Below are 16,281 nucleotides of genomic sequence, written 5' to 3'. Positions count from 1 at the left end.
CTGGTGCAGAGCACATGAACCCCTTTGCACATGGCTAGCTGTAGAACCAGGGAGGTCAAGAGCTCCAGGGCATTCAGGTAAGGTGGGGTCCACTAGGGCTTGCTGATGCCTTATGTCCTAAAGATGACCCTGGGCACTCACAGGTGCTACCCAGAGTCCTATCTCTGGCTTTGAGTCTGGGTCTAAGGAATGTTAGTTAGGGGGTCTGTTAGTTAGGAATGTGTCTGGTGAAGTATTGAGCAGCTGGGCTCCAAACAGCTCATGAGAAAATCTCTGAATGGGCTTTCTTAGAAAGTAGTGAGTTCCTCATCACTAGAGATTTTCCAGGTGTAGAGAGGGCTGGGATCTGAACCAGTGGGGAGAATGCAATCATGGATTAGTGATCATCTATAGAAGAAACAGGAGGCCAGATGTGGGAACAAGGAAACAGGGTTAGTTCAGGGACTGGCTGGGCTTCAGCTCAAATCAAAAGGGCAGGGGTGGGGTCCCTCATTGAGTTCTGCCTTCCTATCCCCTCTGATCAGTATCCATGGTTCGGAGCTCAAAAACAGGCAAGTTATCCTGTGGCTGGGCCCGGTGTTCCCATCTGCCTGGTAAGTAGGACAAAGAGACCAGGTTATAGGTGGTGTCTGGACTGCATGGAGAGCCAGCAAGATGTCTGTCTTGGCTTTCATTGAGTTCACAGAATCAACGGAGCATTTGAGTGGAAAGAAACTTCAGATGATGTCCATCCCCACCCACACCGGCACAAGAATCCCCTTATAACATTCCAGACAAGGAAAGTCAGGAATGTCCAACCTCTTGTTAAGGACTTCTAGAGATGGGGAGCTCGCTATTGCTTGAGAGACCATTTCTCTTTTGGACATCTTTATGAAGCTAGGCAGCTAGGTGGCGCCATAGAGCGCCAGGAGTAGAGTTAGGAAGACTGATCTTCCTGAGTTCAAATCTGACCTCAGACAGTTACTAGTTGCATGATCCTGCTCAAGTCACTTTACCATGTTTGCCTCAGTTTTCTCAGAAGTAAAATGAGTTGGAGAACGAAATGGCAAACCACACCAGTATCTTTGCCAAGAAAACCCCAAATGGGCTAGATTTCTTCCTTCTTTCTTTCCTTCCTTCCTTCCTCTCTCTCTCTCTCTCTCTCTCTCTCTCTCTCTCTCTCTCTCTCTCTCTCTCTCTCTCCCTCTCTCTCTCTCTCTCTCACAAAACCTTAAACCCAGTTCACTCTGAAGCTCATAGATTGGACCGCAATAGGTCTCTGCCCAAGCTCCATTTAATGGCTGTACTTTGGGCCCTCCTGCTTTAGAGTGAATGTCTATGGTAACTGTTTCTCTTTGAAACAACAACCCTGAGGGTCTTCCCCTCCCAGCTTGGTCTTTTTTTCTTTTCTTCTAATTAAGGGGGCCATCTCTTGACTCACTTCCCGGGATTGTCGGTCTGATCTAGGACTGACCATCCCTCATCTGGCCCATCCCAGCTCCAGTCTCTTCTTGCTCAGGTCCATCTATTGAATATGTACTTTCCTAATGGACAGCTTTTCCCAGGCCACCTTCCTTTTGATCTCAGGCCTTCCTTCTCCTGCTGTGTCATTTCCTGCTTAATCTCTAGTTTTTGGAGGGAAGAAGGGTAGTGAAACCAGGACTCCCATCTGACTGGGTGCCTTCTATCTCATGTTGAATTTGTCTCCAGTCTGTTCTCCAACCTTTTCTGAAGAGTGGCAACTTCTACTCAATGATGGATATTCTCTTCCCCATTTCTCCAAATCCAATTCCTTATTCCCACCCCAATGTTCTAACCAGATGTCACCCATCCCTTCCACTGGGCCCTCCGGAATGCCTGCTCCATAGGCAACAAAATTCCATTTATCCTAAATCTTTTCCTCTCCCACTCCTTCCATCTTCTAGCTATTCCTGAAACCTGATTCCCTCCTGATGACACAGCCTTCCTGGCCACCCTTTCCAATACCGGCTGTATCTTCATTCATTCCCTTTGGCTCACTGCTTGAGGCAGGGGAGTTGGAATACTCCTTGCTCCTGATTGCCACTTCCAGGCTCTCCCCCTACCTCCACCACTAAGTAACCTCTCCTCTGAGGTTCATGCAATTCACCTCATCAACATCCTGGCAGCTTTTGTCTATAGACCTCCAGGTCACTCCCTTTTCTTTCTCAATGAGTTCTCTACCTGGCTTACAGTACCTGGCTGCCTTCACTCTTACACATATGCTGCTGAATGAAGGTGGAGAAAAACATGCAACCATTTTGATCAGGTCCACTACAGTCATTTAATTACCCAGCCTCAACTGGGCCCTCACTGCTGCTAGGTAATCTGACTACATCTCCCTACCCCACTCCCACTCTGCACAGCACCTCTTTTAAACCTTTTCAAATCTCCCATGACATCCTTCTGCCCACCATCTCAGCAAAGAAACTTGCCTCATATGTTACAGAAAAAGCTGAAGCTGTTCACGGCGACCTCATTCTTCTCCCTTCTTCCTCATCTCCTATCAATCAGATGCCTTCTGTCATTGCCTCCTTACCAAGGCTAAACCCTCTACCTATATAATCGATCCCATTCCCTCCCATCTCCCCCAACAGATTACTTCTGTCATCCACACTCTGTCAATTATCTTCAATCTACCCCCAACTCCTGACTCCTTCCTTTACTGTCTACAAACATGCTGATGTGTTCTCCATTCTCAAAAAGCCATCACTTGATCCTTCCATCCCCACTACCTATCACCCTCTCTCTCTTCTACCTTTTGTGGCTAAACATCTTGAGAAGGTTGTCTACAACAGGGGCCTCCATTCTCTCCTCTTGACAACCCAGCTTCTGACCTCGTCATTCCACTGCTGTCTCCAAAGTCACCAATGATCTCTTAGGTGCCAAATGCAATGTCCTTTTCTCAGTCCTCATTCTTCTTGATCTCTATGCAGCCACTGACACTGTTGACCACCCTCTTCTCCCTAGGTTTTGGGGACCCCATTCTCTCTTGGCTTTCCCATCCTTCTGACTGATCCTTCTCAGTTTCCTTTGCTGGATCCTCCTCTGTATCACAACCTCTAATCACAGGTGTCCCTCAGGGTTCTGTCCTGGGCCCTCTTCTCTCTATTACTGTATTTGGTGATCTTTCCAACTCCTATGAATTAAATTATCTCTGTGCTGATGATTCTTAAATTTACCTCTCCTCCCTTAACCTCTCTGTTGACCTCTAGTCTTGCATCTCCAATTGTCTTTCAGACATCTCAAAGTGGAGTGTTTGGCAGATATCTTAAATTCAACATGTCCAGAATGGAACTCATGACCTAAGCCCTCTCCCCTCCCCTCCAAACTTCTCTGTCACTATTGAGGGTGCCATGATCCTCTCAGGCTCACAACGTAGGCATCATCCTGGATTCCTCACTGTCTCTCAACCCTACCCCTCCACCCCTGTGTCTAAGCTGCTGCCAAGGCCTGTCAATCTCACCTTTGCAGCATCTCTCAAATATGCCTCCTTCTCTCCTCTGCTACTGCCCCAACTCTAGCGCAGACCCACATTGTCTCACACCTGGACCACTGCAAATAGGCTGAATCTACTTGTCTCAAGCCTCTCCTCACTTCAGGCTATTTTCCACACAGCTGTAAAAGCGATATTTTTAAAGGACAAGGTGACCATGTCACCCTCATACCCAGTAATGAACTCCAGTGGCTCTGTCTTGCCTCCACAATCAAATACAAAATCCTTTGCTTGGTGTTCAAAGCCCTTTGTAACCTAACCCTGCCCTCCTCCCCCAACCCCAACTTTAATCTTATGTACTCTTTGATCTAGGGACACTGGTCCTCTTGGTGTCCCACAAATAATACACTCTATCTCTGGGCTCTGGGCATTTTTTCTGGCTGTGCCCCATGCCTGAAATGCTCTACCTCTTTATCTCTGGCTCCTGGCTTCCCTTGGGCCTCAGCTAAAATCCTTTCCCAACCCCTCTTAATTCTAGTGCCTTCCATTTAAAAAAATATTTCCTATTTATCCTGTATATAGCTTATTTGTATTTATTTGTCTGTTGTCTCCCCTATTAGACTGTGAACTATTTGAGGCAGGAACTTATATCCCCAGAGCTGAACACAATGTCTGGTGCTTAATAAATGCTTAACCACTGAGGGAGTCTGAAAAAGTGAGGAAATTGGAACCTAAGGTCCCTACCATCTATAGCCATTGCTAATGATGTTATTAATGTAGAATATGAAGATGATGAAAATTTTAACCTCTAAAGTCTCCACCAAGTATCTTTTCCTGTGATACTGGGCATGTTATATTTCTTCTCTGAGCCTACCATGTCCTCATCTCTAAAATGAGAGTAGAAATACTTACACAGGGTTGTTGTGAAGAAAGTGCTATGTAAACATTAAAGCCTTAGAGAAGTAAATTGTTATTAAAATGAAGTCCTCCTCAGCTCTTACAGTCTATGATCTCAGAATGTCTTCAGTACCCCAATGGGCCATGCACAAAGGCAAGGACAGTGCCCTAGGCAGGGGATCCAACTGGGAGACTGAGACCTCAACTTCTTTCCTTTTCCACCTGCCAGCCTGGGGTGGGTTGGTAGCAGCTGGAGATACTGAAACTCCTTGGACTTGGGACTGGAAGTTATAGAATGAGAGATTTGGTTTCCAGAGCTCTCCCAGAGTGGGATAGGCTGCCTCAGGAGGGAGGCAGTCTTTTTTTGAGCTGAGGCTTGTTTCCCTCTTCTCGTGTAGAGCAGATTCTTGTTCAGGTCTGGGTTGGGCTGGATGCCACTGAGGTCCCTGCCAGAGCTGAGTTTCTGGGATCCTGGGATGAAGAACACTATGGGGCCAGTCCCTGGGGATTGGATGGATAAAGCTCAAAACAAGCATTTTGTGGGCAGAGTGCCCATCTGCTCTGCATCCTTTTAACGGCTCCCTCTCAATCCCAGCTAGCCAAATTGGAGGATGGTTATAACATATGACATGCTGCATGGTGACCTGATAGTTAGGACTCTGTTGAGCCATCCATGACACGACAATTATCAAGGGACACAGAATCTTGGGAAAAGCAAGAACCAGCTTTTCGTCCAAACCATCCCTGAATAAGACTCCCTTCACAACATCCCCACTATGTGGAGTTAACCATCTTTTGCTCGAAGACCTCAAAGTGGGAGGTTTGGGAGGCAGGGAAGGGAGGAAATTTCCTACCATCCAAAATCACCTATTCCATGATTGGAAAATTCTTTCTTAGGAAGCTTTTCCTGACATCAACCAGAAATGTGCCACTTGCCTCAACTGATTCTGCCCTCCGGGGCCAAACTGAGCTAGTTTAATTGCTCCACAAGACTACCCCTTCAAATACTTGGAGACAGCTCTCCTCTCTCCTTGGAGTCTCCTCTTCTCCAGGCTCGACAGCCTTTATCCATTCCTTTAGTCTTCATGTGGCATACCTGGACCTTCCAGCTGTGGGCTCATCCTAATGCATCCTTCCCTCACTCAGCTTCAGCCAGAATAACAGGTCCTAGAAAAAGAGTGCAGCAACACAACATGCCACTGGATTGGGGAGGTGGCTTTCTATTCATAGGGTTGGACCTTGATTTAAAATGGATATTCTTTGGAAAGAGGGGTGGCCTTCAGATCTGGCCAAACTCTTAGAATGTAGAAGGTGTGGGGTGGTCTCCAGCCCTCAGAGTAGCCGAGGTATGGGTCTGGAGAACAGCTCAGAGGAAGATAATGATATGACTTCATTAGACTGGAATGAAGAGAAGGTCTTTTAAAGACACACAAACCTTCTGAAAGGGCTGCTTCTGCCCTGTCCTTCGGGGACAGAGCGATAACAAGCTTTTTAAAAAATCTTTGTGGGTTCTCACTAGTGGGCTGAGGAGTAGCAAGAACAGTTTATAATATCAATATTATAAAAATGAACAATTTTGAGGACTTTTAGAAACAGATGAAGAATGACATGAACAGAACTGAGAGAACAATTTATATAGTGACATCTCACTGTAAAAACAAACAACTTCAAAAGCTATAAGAATTATGATCAATACAATGACTGTTCATGATTCCAGAGGACTGAGGATGAAACATACCATCCATTACAGAGAGGTGACAGAATTAGGGTGGAGAATGAAACATAGATGTATTTTTTGCATACAGCCATCGAGGGAATTTGTTTTGCTTGACTACTCATATTTATTACAAAGAACTTGTTTTTTCTTTTTCCAGTGGGGAGGTGGAGTAGAAGAGAAAACAGATTAGCTAATTAAAAAAAGAGAAGCGTGTGTGGGTGCTAAATGTTGTATGCACTTTCAGACGAAGTCACTGTAGTATTAGCTTTACTTAACTGTTTTGTTACAAGACACCCTCTTAAGGAGTGGGAGTGATCTGTAAATGCTTGTAAATTCCAGTGGCTCCCTATCACTTTCAAGATCGAATGTAAAATCCACTGATTGGCATTCAAAATCCTTCATAAGTTGACACCCCTGCTCCCCTCCTCCCTTCCCCATCTTCTTACACCTTACTCCCTGCTACCTACTCTAGGATCCAGTGAAAATATCCTTTATGATGGTTTTTGAGCAAGACACTGAATCTCTTGACTTGAGGCATTCTCACTGGCTTTCCCCAGTGCCTGGAATGCTCTTTCTCTACCTCCTAGGGTCTGTCAAGGAAGCAGCTAAAATTCCATCTTCTACTGGAAGCCTCTCCCAATCCCCCTATATTCTAGTGCCTCCTGTCGGTATTTCCAATTTATCCTGTTTATAATTTGCAGTTGTTTGGTTGTCCCCTTCATTAGATTGTGCACTTCTTAAGAGCAGGGACTGTCTTTTGCCTTTTTCCGTATCCCCAAGCTTAGTACAATGCCTGGCATATAATAGATGCTTAATAAGTGTTTATTGATTGAAATCAATGAAACTTTTTTTTTTTGAAAGAGCGAGTGGCCCAGACTCTTTCTCTGCTTGGAGCGGAGACGTCTGTACAGCTTAGTATCAAGGTAGTCCCAACTGGGTCCAGGAGTGGTAACTGATCTCCAACCTATTATCAGAACGCTTGTGGGTCTTGGACCTTTAGGGTCATTGTTAATATTTATTCATTTACAGAAATTGTTCATGGATCTGCATATTTTTCCTAGGCTTAACCTGTTTTCATCCTAAGGCCAGAAACTTGCTGGTTTTCATTAAATCTCTCCCTCTCTATGAAGCAACATTATGCTTATTTTGAGGGTTCAACCAACCAATCACCCTGCTGTCTTATTTCCTAGAAGATTCCAAGCTGCTGGCTGGGGAGATTGGAGGCTAACTGCAGGGGAGATAGTACCTTTAACACATCTGGCAGAGGAGTGGAGAGTTAAAAGAGGGAAATGCCTTTTTGGTTGATGGATGGCAGCGCTCTCAAATGCTACACAGTGGTGCTAGGCCTTGGCATGCTCCCAGGACTGACCCCTCGTAGGTGAGCTTCTGAGGTGCCTCCTAGAATAATGTGGAAAGCAGGAAAGCCTCTCCCAGGTATCTCTTGAAGACCAGCATATTCAGTGATATTAGAGTTGGGAGGGTGCTCAGAGATCCCCTAATTCAGCCCATACCTGAGATAGGGAGATAGGTACCCCCCCCCCCCGCCTCCATGTGAAGAGGGCTCACTACCTCCTGAGGCAGCCCATTGCAGTTCTGGGCAGTTCTCATTGTTGGGATATTTTTCCTGAAATCAAAACTAAATCTGCCTTTCTTCCCCACTTTGCTCCTAGTTCTGCCCTGCAGGCCCAAGCAAAAAAAGTCCCATTTGGATGGCAACCATTCCAATGCTTGAAATCAGCTCTTATGCCCCTGCTCCCTGGCCCCCAGTGAAGCCTTCTCTTATTCACAATGACTCAAAGGCAACATAGGTTATGAGTTCAGGAATGTGCACCCTGTCCCCCTCAGAGGCTCCCTCTTTGGTCAGTGCAGTAGGTGTGGGTGGGACCTGAGATACTCAGCTGAGAGAAGGAGCAAGTGCTCCCACCATGCGCTCTTTTATTTCTGCCTTAATAATCATAACGATGATGATAGCTAACATTCGGATAGTGCTTACTACGTGCCAGGTACTGTGCTAAGTGTTTCATAAGGTTACTTCTTTTGATCCCCACATCAACCCTGCGAGGTAGGAGCTATTATTCTCCCCATTGTACAGATGGGGAAACTGAGGCAAACAGGGGTTAAGTGGTTTGCCCAGAGGCACAAAGCCTAGGAAGTATCTGGAGCTAGAAATGAATTCGGGTCTTCCTCACTCCAGGCCTGGTGCTCTATCCACTGCATGACCTAGCTAAAGCCTAGCTTTCTTCAGCTTAAATGCAATCTTTTACATGGGGCTTCCTCACCCCTCCAGTTCCTGATCTCTCCCCACCAAACTACTTTATATCTATTCTGCATTTACTTTTCTGTGTACATACCAGTTTTCCTCAATAGCGTATAAGATTCCTGAGGGCAGGGACTGTTCATTTTCATCCCTATATTACCATGCTTAGTATTATGTGCATAAGTAGCATGCTTGTTCAAAGAATGAACGAATCTCGGTGACCAAAAACTGCTTTGGGGGAAGCTCTTGCCTTCCTGCTGCATTCTCGTACATGTTATTGGTCTGGCACTCCACCAGGATGGCAGGAATAGGGCCATGCTTTAGGCAGAGTAGTAGGTAAAGTATGTTTTAGTAGCGACTTTAGTGTAACTGCAAATTTATTTTATGTTTCTAATGTCACCGAAAAGGTACAATTTAGGAACACCAAAGTCCCATTCTGCTACATTAAAAAACATAGTTCCATAAAAAAACGCCCTCATTCAACTCCAAGTTTGGATAAATACAATACAGAGGATGAAATGTTGGGGTTTTACATCATATCTAACAGCGACTTAGCACAGCAATGCTGCAAACCAGAAGCTTCCAGAAACATTCCACCTTCCAAGGGTCAACAGACAGAACAAAAACTCTGCTAGGAGGTCCCAGGCACGGACAACAACGCTTTACACTCTAATACAAAAGCAGTGATCGCATTAAGGATATTCTGTGAACACAAGGGAATTGACAGAACCAGGGAAGCTGAGATCCACACTGGAGCCACACCGCAGCCGGCAGAGGGGGAGGAGTACCGAATGTGTCAGTCCAAGTGAGAAGGGGCAAGCTGGCCCCAGCAACCAGGCGATGATGGACAGACTTCTCAAATTGAAGGGCAGAAGAGAATGATGCTAATATTTCTACGTTGTAAGCAAGTCACTTTGTGTCTTTTGGAAGTGGAAAACCCTTGGTCTGGGAAGGCAGGAAAAGGGTCAGCAGCAAAATGCTTCAAGTCCCTGTTTGTACTGCAACTGCCCTTCTTCTGGGCAGGTTTGAGGCTGGGAGTGGAGCGTAGTTTCTCTATCTACGTGACCAGAGCAGGGGGCTGTGAAAGGTGGGTCCCAGGTGAGAAACCTCTTTGGAGGCTTGGAATAAAGACTCACGGTCTTGCCTCTGCCAACACCTGCCTCAGTGGCCGACGGCGAGGACCCAGACTTCATGACCACTTGTGTTTGGGGTTACGGATGAAGATCTGGGTGGGGCTGCACAGGCAGCAGGAGCCTAAAGGTGGACAGTTTTCTTTGGAGTTGAGAATATTCAAATCAGGACCTTGACTATTATGAGTTACATAAAAACAGATGTGGAAAAGTATTCCAGGATTAAAAAAAAGTTTGAATCACAGTAGATGCTTAGATAGTGCATTCAATTCACTAAACCCTTAAGCCTGCTGATTAAATAAAATACATCAAAACTGTCTATCCGCAGGTTCAAACAATGAGTGTCTTCTGAGCTGAGCCGATTCAGGTAAAGAAGAGGAGACTTTTTGCTTATGTCAGGTATCAGAAGCGATGCATTTTGATGCCAGGACCAACTTCTTTTACTTGCAAGTGGGAATCCACTGTTTGATTGATACTCAAATGTCGAGTGGAATGAAGTCAAGACTTCCTTGTCACACTGTGTGTACACTAAGGCTGTGCGTGCACGTTGCTTGCTGGTGACACAAACAAAGTACATCTGAACCCAGGGGCAAGCAGGTTCAGATGGGCGGTGGAGTGAAGGAAGAAAAGAAAAGTGAGGTGAGGGGGAAGGGAGGCTGGGACAACCACGTCCATCCATGGTGAAGACACTGTAGGCTTGTGCCTCACGTTTAGGAGGTCGGACCCCTGAAGCTGCCTGGAGTGGCAGGTGCCAGGGGGATGGGTACAGGCTGCCTTCTCAGGGTGTTTAAATATTCACATCATGCACAACTGTGGCAGGTTCACACACTGCAACATAATGGAAAATACTTTCTACACTGAATCAGGAGTAGGGTCCAAAGCACAGCTGGAAAATAAATATCTTGCATATATCTCAAACTCTATTCTTCAAACAAAACCTTACACCTCATCAAAGAAGTCAGAAGAAGGCCTGAGGGAAGTCCAGTGCCTTCATCTACAACACTGTTTCATCTCTGAGGCTGAGAAAGGAACATCCCATGGAGATCTCTGGTGGATTGTTCTCTCGCCTCCTTAACGTAAGTGACAAAGTCAGAATTCGGGCCTGGAGATGAAGTCAGATGCATGGGTTAGGGTTCGGGTAGAGGCCTGGCTCGATGAGACGTGTCAGATACAGCATCCTAAATGGCAAGGGGGAAGATGGCCTCGTCTGAGACTTCATGGGGTCTGGCTGGTGGGGAGGGGAGGGTCAGAAGCATCAGAATTCTACTAACAATCACTCACATATGAATGGTGCATTAATTCTAGGACAAATGCTGCAGGGGCTGGGCTGGGACAGTGTTCATGGTAGAACATTCTCCTCTGCTTGTGCAGCCAGGGCTGAAAACATATACTCATGTATGGGAAACTTTATGTAGCTACATTTATTATTCTTTCCAAGATTCTTGCAAGAGGCAGAGAGATGTGAGACACTGAGTGGAGTTGGGTGGAAGGATAGGGCGGTTTGGAGAAGAGAAGCATTTCTCTTGACTTGGGGCCGCAAGCCTGGCAAGGAACGGCCAGTCTGACGGTCAGCTTCCTGTTACTCTTTTGCTTCCAGGAAAAGGGTTTCTTGAGGAAATAGCTTTACCTCCAGTAATGACTTGTTGGGATCCAGCTGAGTGACCTGAAATGAGAAAAAGCCCATGTTAAGAGGGTGACAGGACACAAGCTGACATTTCCATCATACCTAAAGGCTCTTCTGCACCCTTAGCTCCCTGTGAGGTCAAAGCTGTTACCTCTACTTTACAGGGGAGGAAATTGAGGCTAAGAGAAGTGGAGGGATTGCTGGGAAAAGGGTGGCACCAGGCATGTTACTCAGTGAAGTGGGTTTGAGTCTGTGCAGTGCCCAAGGAGCATGTCCTGGCCCTTTTAAATGGGCATGGGCTGGGTAGCCCCTGGCAAGGCTCCTTCTGGGGCTGTGTGACAGTTGGGTCTGCAGGGCAAGTCTCATCAATGCAGTGTTTCCCTGTGAAATTTCTGTGGCCCTGCCCAGGCTGGCTCTACTCTCTCCCCAAAGCCCAGAGCTCCCCAGAGCATCCTTCCAAGGCCCTCCCCCTCAATCTGAAGGAGCTGATGCACCCACCTCTCTCCCCATCCAGGGAAATACAGAACTCATATTGATGACCAAGGCCTTCCCAATGCCTTAGGGCACCTGCTAGATACTGCACTCAGTCTTGGCAGACCCACAGTTGGTTTGGCCTACACCAATGCGCACATGTTACACTGGGTGTGATCACTGCCTCCTCTGGAGTGTAGATCCCTGACAGGGGCTCAACCGCCCACATCACCTGTGCCAGCCATTCTTCTTTCCTGAACTGTGCTGGATGTGGCTACATTAAGAACCTGTCTGTTCCATATTGCTGAACCCAGTTCTCCCATGGCACATCCATTTCTATCAAAATAGTACAGGGTCACCTTGGCTATTCTGGCTGTTGGGTAACATCCTGTCAAAGGTACTTAGTTTGGTGTTCAGGGACCTCCTCAATCTGAAACCACCAGACCTTGGAAGCCTCATCTCATGTTGCCCCCTCCATGTGCTCTATGCTCCCCAGCCCCTGGACCTTCCTTAGGCCATGCTCTCTGAGCACCTCTCCTTAGGAAGCTATGCCCTCTGTGCCCTCTCCACTAAATTTGCTCCCACCTTTTAAGTCCCATCTCTTCCCCCAGAACTCACAGAACACTTTGAACCTCTCTAATGAACTTGCAAAGTGTTTTTGTGTAACATAATTAACTGTTTCTGTGTTGTCTTCAAGAGGGCAAACAACTTTTGCATAAAGTATGTGGGGAGGAGTCATAGCCAATAAGGCTGAATAATTATTTGGGGCCCAGTCAGAGGGTCTTAAGCGCCAAGCCAAGGAGTCTGGACTGTATCCTGCAGGTAAGAGGGAAGACCTGAAGGCTTCTGAGCAGAGGCCTGGTATGATGACTTGGCATCTTGGGGCTAAGGACAGGACCTGTGCTCTCACTGGTCTAGAGGCACTGACCCCTTTGCAACTCCTAGTCAGACAGTTGTCTAGAGCACTGAGAGATGAGCTGATTTGTCTGTATCAGAGCTGGAATTCGAACACAGGCCTTCTTGACTCCGAGGCCATTTCTTCATGGACAGTGCCACCTCTACTGCCAGGATAAGCAGGATGGGTAATGGGGGGAGGGAAGAGATACAAGGCAAGGTGTACATTTAAGACAAAACCAAGAGGCTAACGATAACACTTGCTTTGAGGTATCTAATGACCCCATTACTTCAGGGTTCCCATCTGTCCAGCTTTTTAAAGGGCTGTAGAAGGCAAGTGGTGTTAGGTTGGTCACGTAGTAAAATAGAAGACAAGATCAGGATCCTGTGTATTCTACTGGGATCCATGAGACCCTAAAGAAACCAGAGGAAAGCTTTTGGCTGCTGGGTGGCCCATTATTGAGGGATTAACACAAAGACTTTCATAGGCTGATAAAAGGGGAAGAGGTTGTGATCTGTTCAATGCTTGTATCAATGATTTGGAGGCAAGTATAAATAGCTTACTCATCAAATTTGCAGATGAAAGGAAGCTTGGAGGGACAGCTAACTTGCCAGAGACAAGAGTCAGGATCCCAAAAGAGGTAGTTATGTTACAATGATGGCTCAAACTGAGTAAGATGAAATTTCTTCAGTGCCCTTGTTGATGTACTGAAGACGGTATCTCGTTTCTCTGGGTACCTCTTCTACCAGTGGAGATCACAAGGCATCCATAGCTTCTTATCCTGTGAGATTCTCATCTCTTCCTCCATTGGTGAGCTCCTCACAGGGGCTCTTATTTTGGGACAGGGCTCTGGCCAGCCAACCTTCACTGCCCTCCTGGCTCCACTTCTGACTTTCTGCACTTTCACACCATGTTCTTGTTTTGGTATCTCCTCCTTCCCCCTGGCTTTTCGGCTCTGAGGGCAGGGGCTATCTTTCTGCTTGTATTTGTATCCCCAAGCTTAGCACAATGCTTGGCACACGGTCAGTGCTTAATAAGTGCTCTCCTATGAGTCCTCCACCTAATATGCAGTAGTCTGGTCCTTCTGGGGCCACCCTTCTGCTCTAGGGTGACAAGCCAGGTCTGCCTCCTTCCCTAGGTACTTCCTTGATGATACTCTTGAACTACTCCCCTGCACACAAGTCATCATTAGAATCATGCTGTGGCCATCACTCATCTCTCCACTGTCCACTGGATCATTGGCAATGTGGAGTCTCTAGAGAGTTTGGTGCTCTGAGATCCACAGCCCATCACTGCGAGAACATCTTTGTTTAGGAAAAAAAAAAAAAAGATGAGTTTTTGAATCAATGAGCAGTTTGGGAATACTGAAAGTACTATATAATTTTCTAAGCATAACCCAGCTTATCTTCCTCCTTCCCAAGTAATGCAGTATTTATCTGAGAGATGCACAGACTGAGGGAGGGACTCAGCTCAGGGTTGTAGTTTGGAAAACGGACACTTTTGGTCCAATGGGTCTGCCTGAGGAGGCCCTGGGACTGTCAATCAGCACAAGGGTCGTTTGCAAATGAGACCTCGTGGGGAATTGCACCATGCGGAGGAAACTCCTCTCTTTTGGAACTTGTACAGGACATCCTCCATGTCAGTGGTGAACATTTTTGGTAAGTTCTTCTTTCTATATCATTCATTTTAGTAATCAGAGGATTATTGAACAAAATTATCTTTGTAGATTGATTTGTCAAGGAATATTGTACCATCTTAACATATCTGTGAGGGAATCCCTGTTGGAGAAGAGGCTTTAAGGCTGCATTTTGGTCCCTTGAGTCAAATACATTTCTGTAATTAACAAACCAGAAGCATATTCATTGAGTCTGCAAGAAGAAATGACCAATGAAGTGTTTCTTGGTAACTTTGGGTACATGGTGAAACCAACTCTGCCAGATCCTTTATTCACTTTTACAGAGAAAACCTATGAACTCTCCTTCCATTTGGTGGCAACCTCTTGTCATGTCCTACCTTCATTGATCATGAGACTACCAATATTAAAGTGTTTTAAAGCGATTCAGTTATTTCAATACTATGCCAAATTGCTTTCACTAGACAAAGATCTCACCTTTAGAAAACTGTCAATTTCCCCCCAAAACCATGAAACAAAGATTGTTTCTTTTTTATTTTTGTTATTCTGAATTTGACAAACACCAATAAATATAAACATTTCTATACACTAAGAATATAAAAAGATGATTGTATATGAAACCATGAATCTCTATTGCATATAGTTTATATTTTTGAAAAGTAATGAAAACATTACTTTTAAAGCTGTCCTGTTGGCCTCTGTCCCCCTCTGCACCTCCTTCTGTTCTTTGTTGTGTAGAAACCAAGCCCATTACTGAATCCAGCCCTTGAGGTGAGGTCAGATGTGGGCAGAGGAGAGCAGGAAAAACACAACCCTACTGCTGGGAACCAGGCCTCCTCTGAAAGCTCACTCTTTCTAATGTCACTGAGAATGGCTGAGCAATCCCATCTGCAGCTCTTTTAGGACCTTAGCCTCTTGTCCATTTGGACCAAGAAACAGCTAGGGGCTCTCTTACTTATCTTGGGCATCAATTCTTTGTTAGTCACTTTTGTTATGTTACTTTCAGTATGAAGTGATTCTCCTTTGCAGAGAAAACAAATAATAGAACAAGAAAGCAGTTCTACCCTTTCTCCTGTTGCCCGTTATCATCATTCCATCTACTCTAACCAATTTGATACTCCTTTTTCTTCCAATGTAGTTTTTTAAAAAAAATTCCACTAACTCCCCCAAACCCTATTTTCTAGTACTAGTACAGTAAGGCTAGACAGACAGGATTGGGTCATCTTTAAAGGTTAAACAGAGGAGGTTAAGTTTGATTCTAGAGTCAATAGGAAGCAGTTTATTGAAGAGTGATAACATGGTCAGATCTGTGCTTAAAGAAAATCATTTTGTCCACAGTGTGTGGACTGGAGGAGGGAGACCAATTAAAGGGCTGTTATAATAATCTAGCTTAGAAGTGATGAGGTTAGCTGTCACCTTAAATAAGAACACCTGTGTGAACAAAGAGATGGGCTGGATGTGAAAGCTGGGCCGACGTAGAAATGGCAGGATTTGGCAACTGACTGGCTAGGTGAGGGGAAGAAGAGTGGGGAATCACTGTAAAGCTGGGAAGCTAGACATAGTATGGTGCCCTCAACAGAAACAGGGAAGTTATGGGGAGAGGGGCAGGTTTAGGGGAGAGATAATGAGGTCTATTTTGGACATGCTGAGTTTGGGATGTCTCTTCATTTATAAAATGGAGACAACTGCATCCACCCTACGTGGTACTTGTAAAGACCAATTGAGACAGTACACATAAAGCACCTGGAAAACCTTTAAGCACTATGTAAATGTTAGCTATTATCATTAGGCAGCTGTGCGACCCTGGACAAATCCTTTAATCTGTCTGCCTCAATTTCCTCCATTGCAAAATGGGGATAATAACACACCTACCTCCCAGGGTTGCTGTAAGGACCAAATTAGATAATATTTGTAATGTATTTCACACAGCGCCTGGCACATAGTGGGCAATTAATAAATGTTTGTTCCTCCAGGAGAACGCTGTACACAGTAACAGCCATATTGTGCCATGACTGACTTTGATAGACTTGGCTCTTCTCAGCAATGCAAGGCTCTAAGACAGCTCCAAAAGGCTCATGATGGAAAATGCCATCCATATCCAGAGAAAGAACTTTGGAGTCTGAATGCAGATTGAAGCATACGATTCGCTCTCTCTCTTTCTTTTGTTTTGTTTCTTCTTTCTTGTGGTTCATCCCATTGGTTCTAATTCTTCTTCACATGACTC

General features: G+C 45.5%; 1 protein-coding gene across 2 annotated transcripts in view; it reads right to left on the bottom strand.

The window, feature by feature from the left end:
* Nucleotides 1-10,830: 10,830 nt before the first annotated feature.
* FAF1 (Fas associated factor 1) overlaps nucleotides 10,831-16,281 on the bottom strand; it is a 420,864-nt gene continuing 415,413 nt past the window's right edge. For both annotated transcript variants that reach the window (XM_036754937.1, XM_036754938.1), the window contains exon 19: nucleotides 10,831-11,097. In XM_036754937.1, the coding sequence (XP_036610832.1) occupies nucleotides 11,014-11,097 (84 nt within the window). In that variant the 3' untranslated portion in view covers nucleotides 10,831-11,013. The remainder of the gene's footprint in view (nucleotides 11,098-16,281) is intronic.

This window comes from Trichosurus vulpecula, chromosome 4 (genome assembly GCF_011100635.1).
Source record: "Trichosurus vulpecula isolate mTriVul1 chromosome 4, mTriVul1.pri, whole genome shotgun sequence".
Lineage (NCBI taxonomy): Eukaryota > Metazoa > Chordata > Mammalia > Diprotodontia > Phalangeridae > Trichosurus > Trichosurus vulpecula.
Note: the sequence above shows the minus strand (reverse complement) of the source record. Positions and strands in the feature narration are given on the sequence as shown.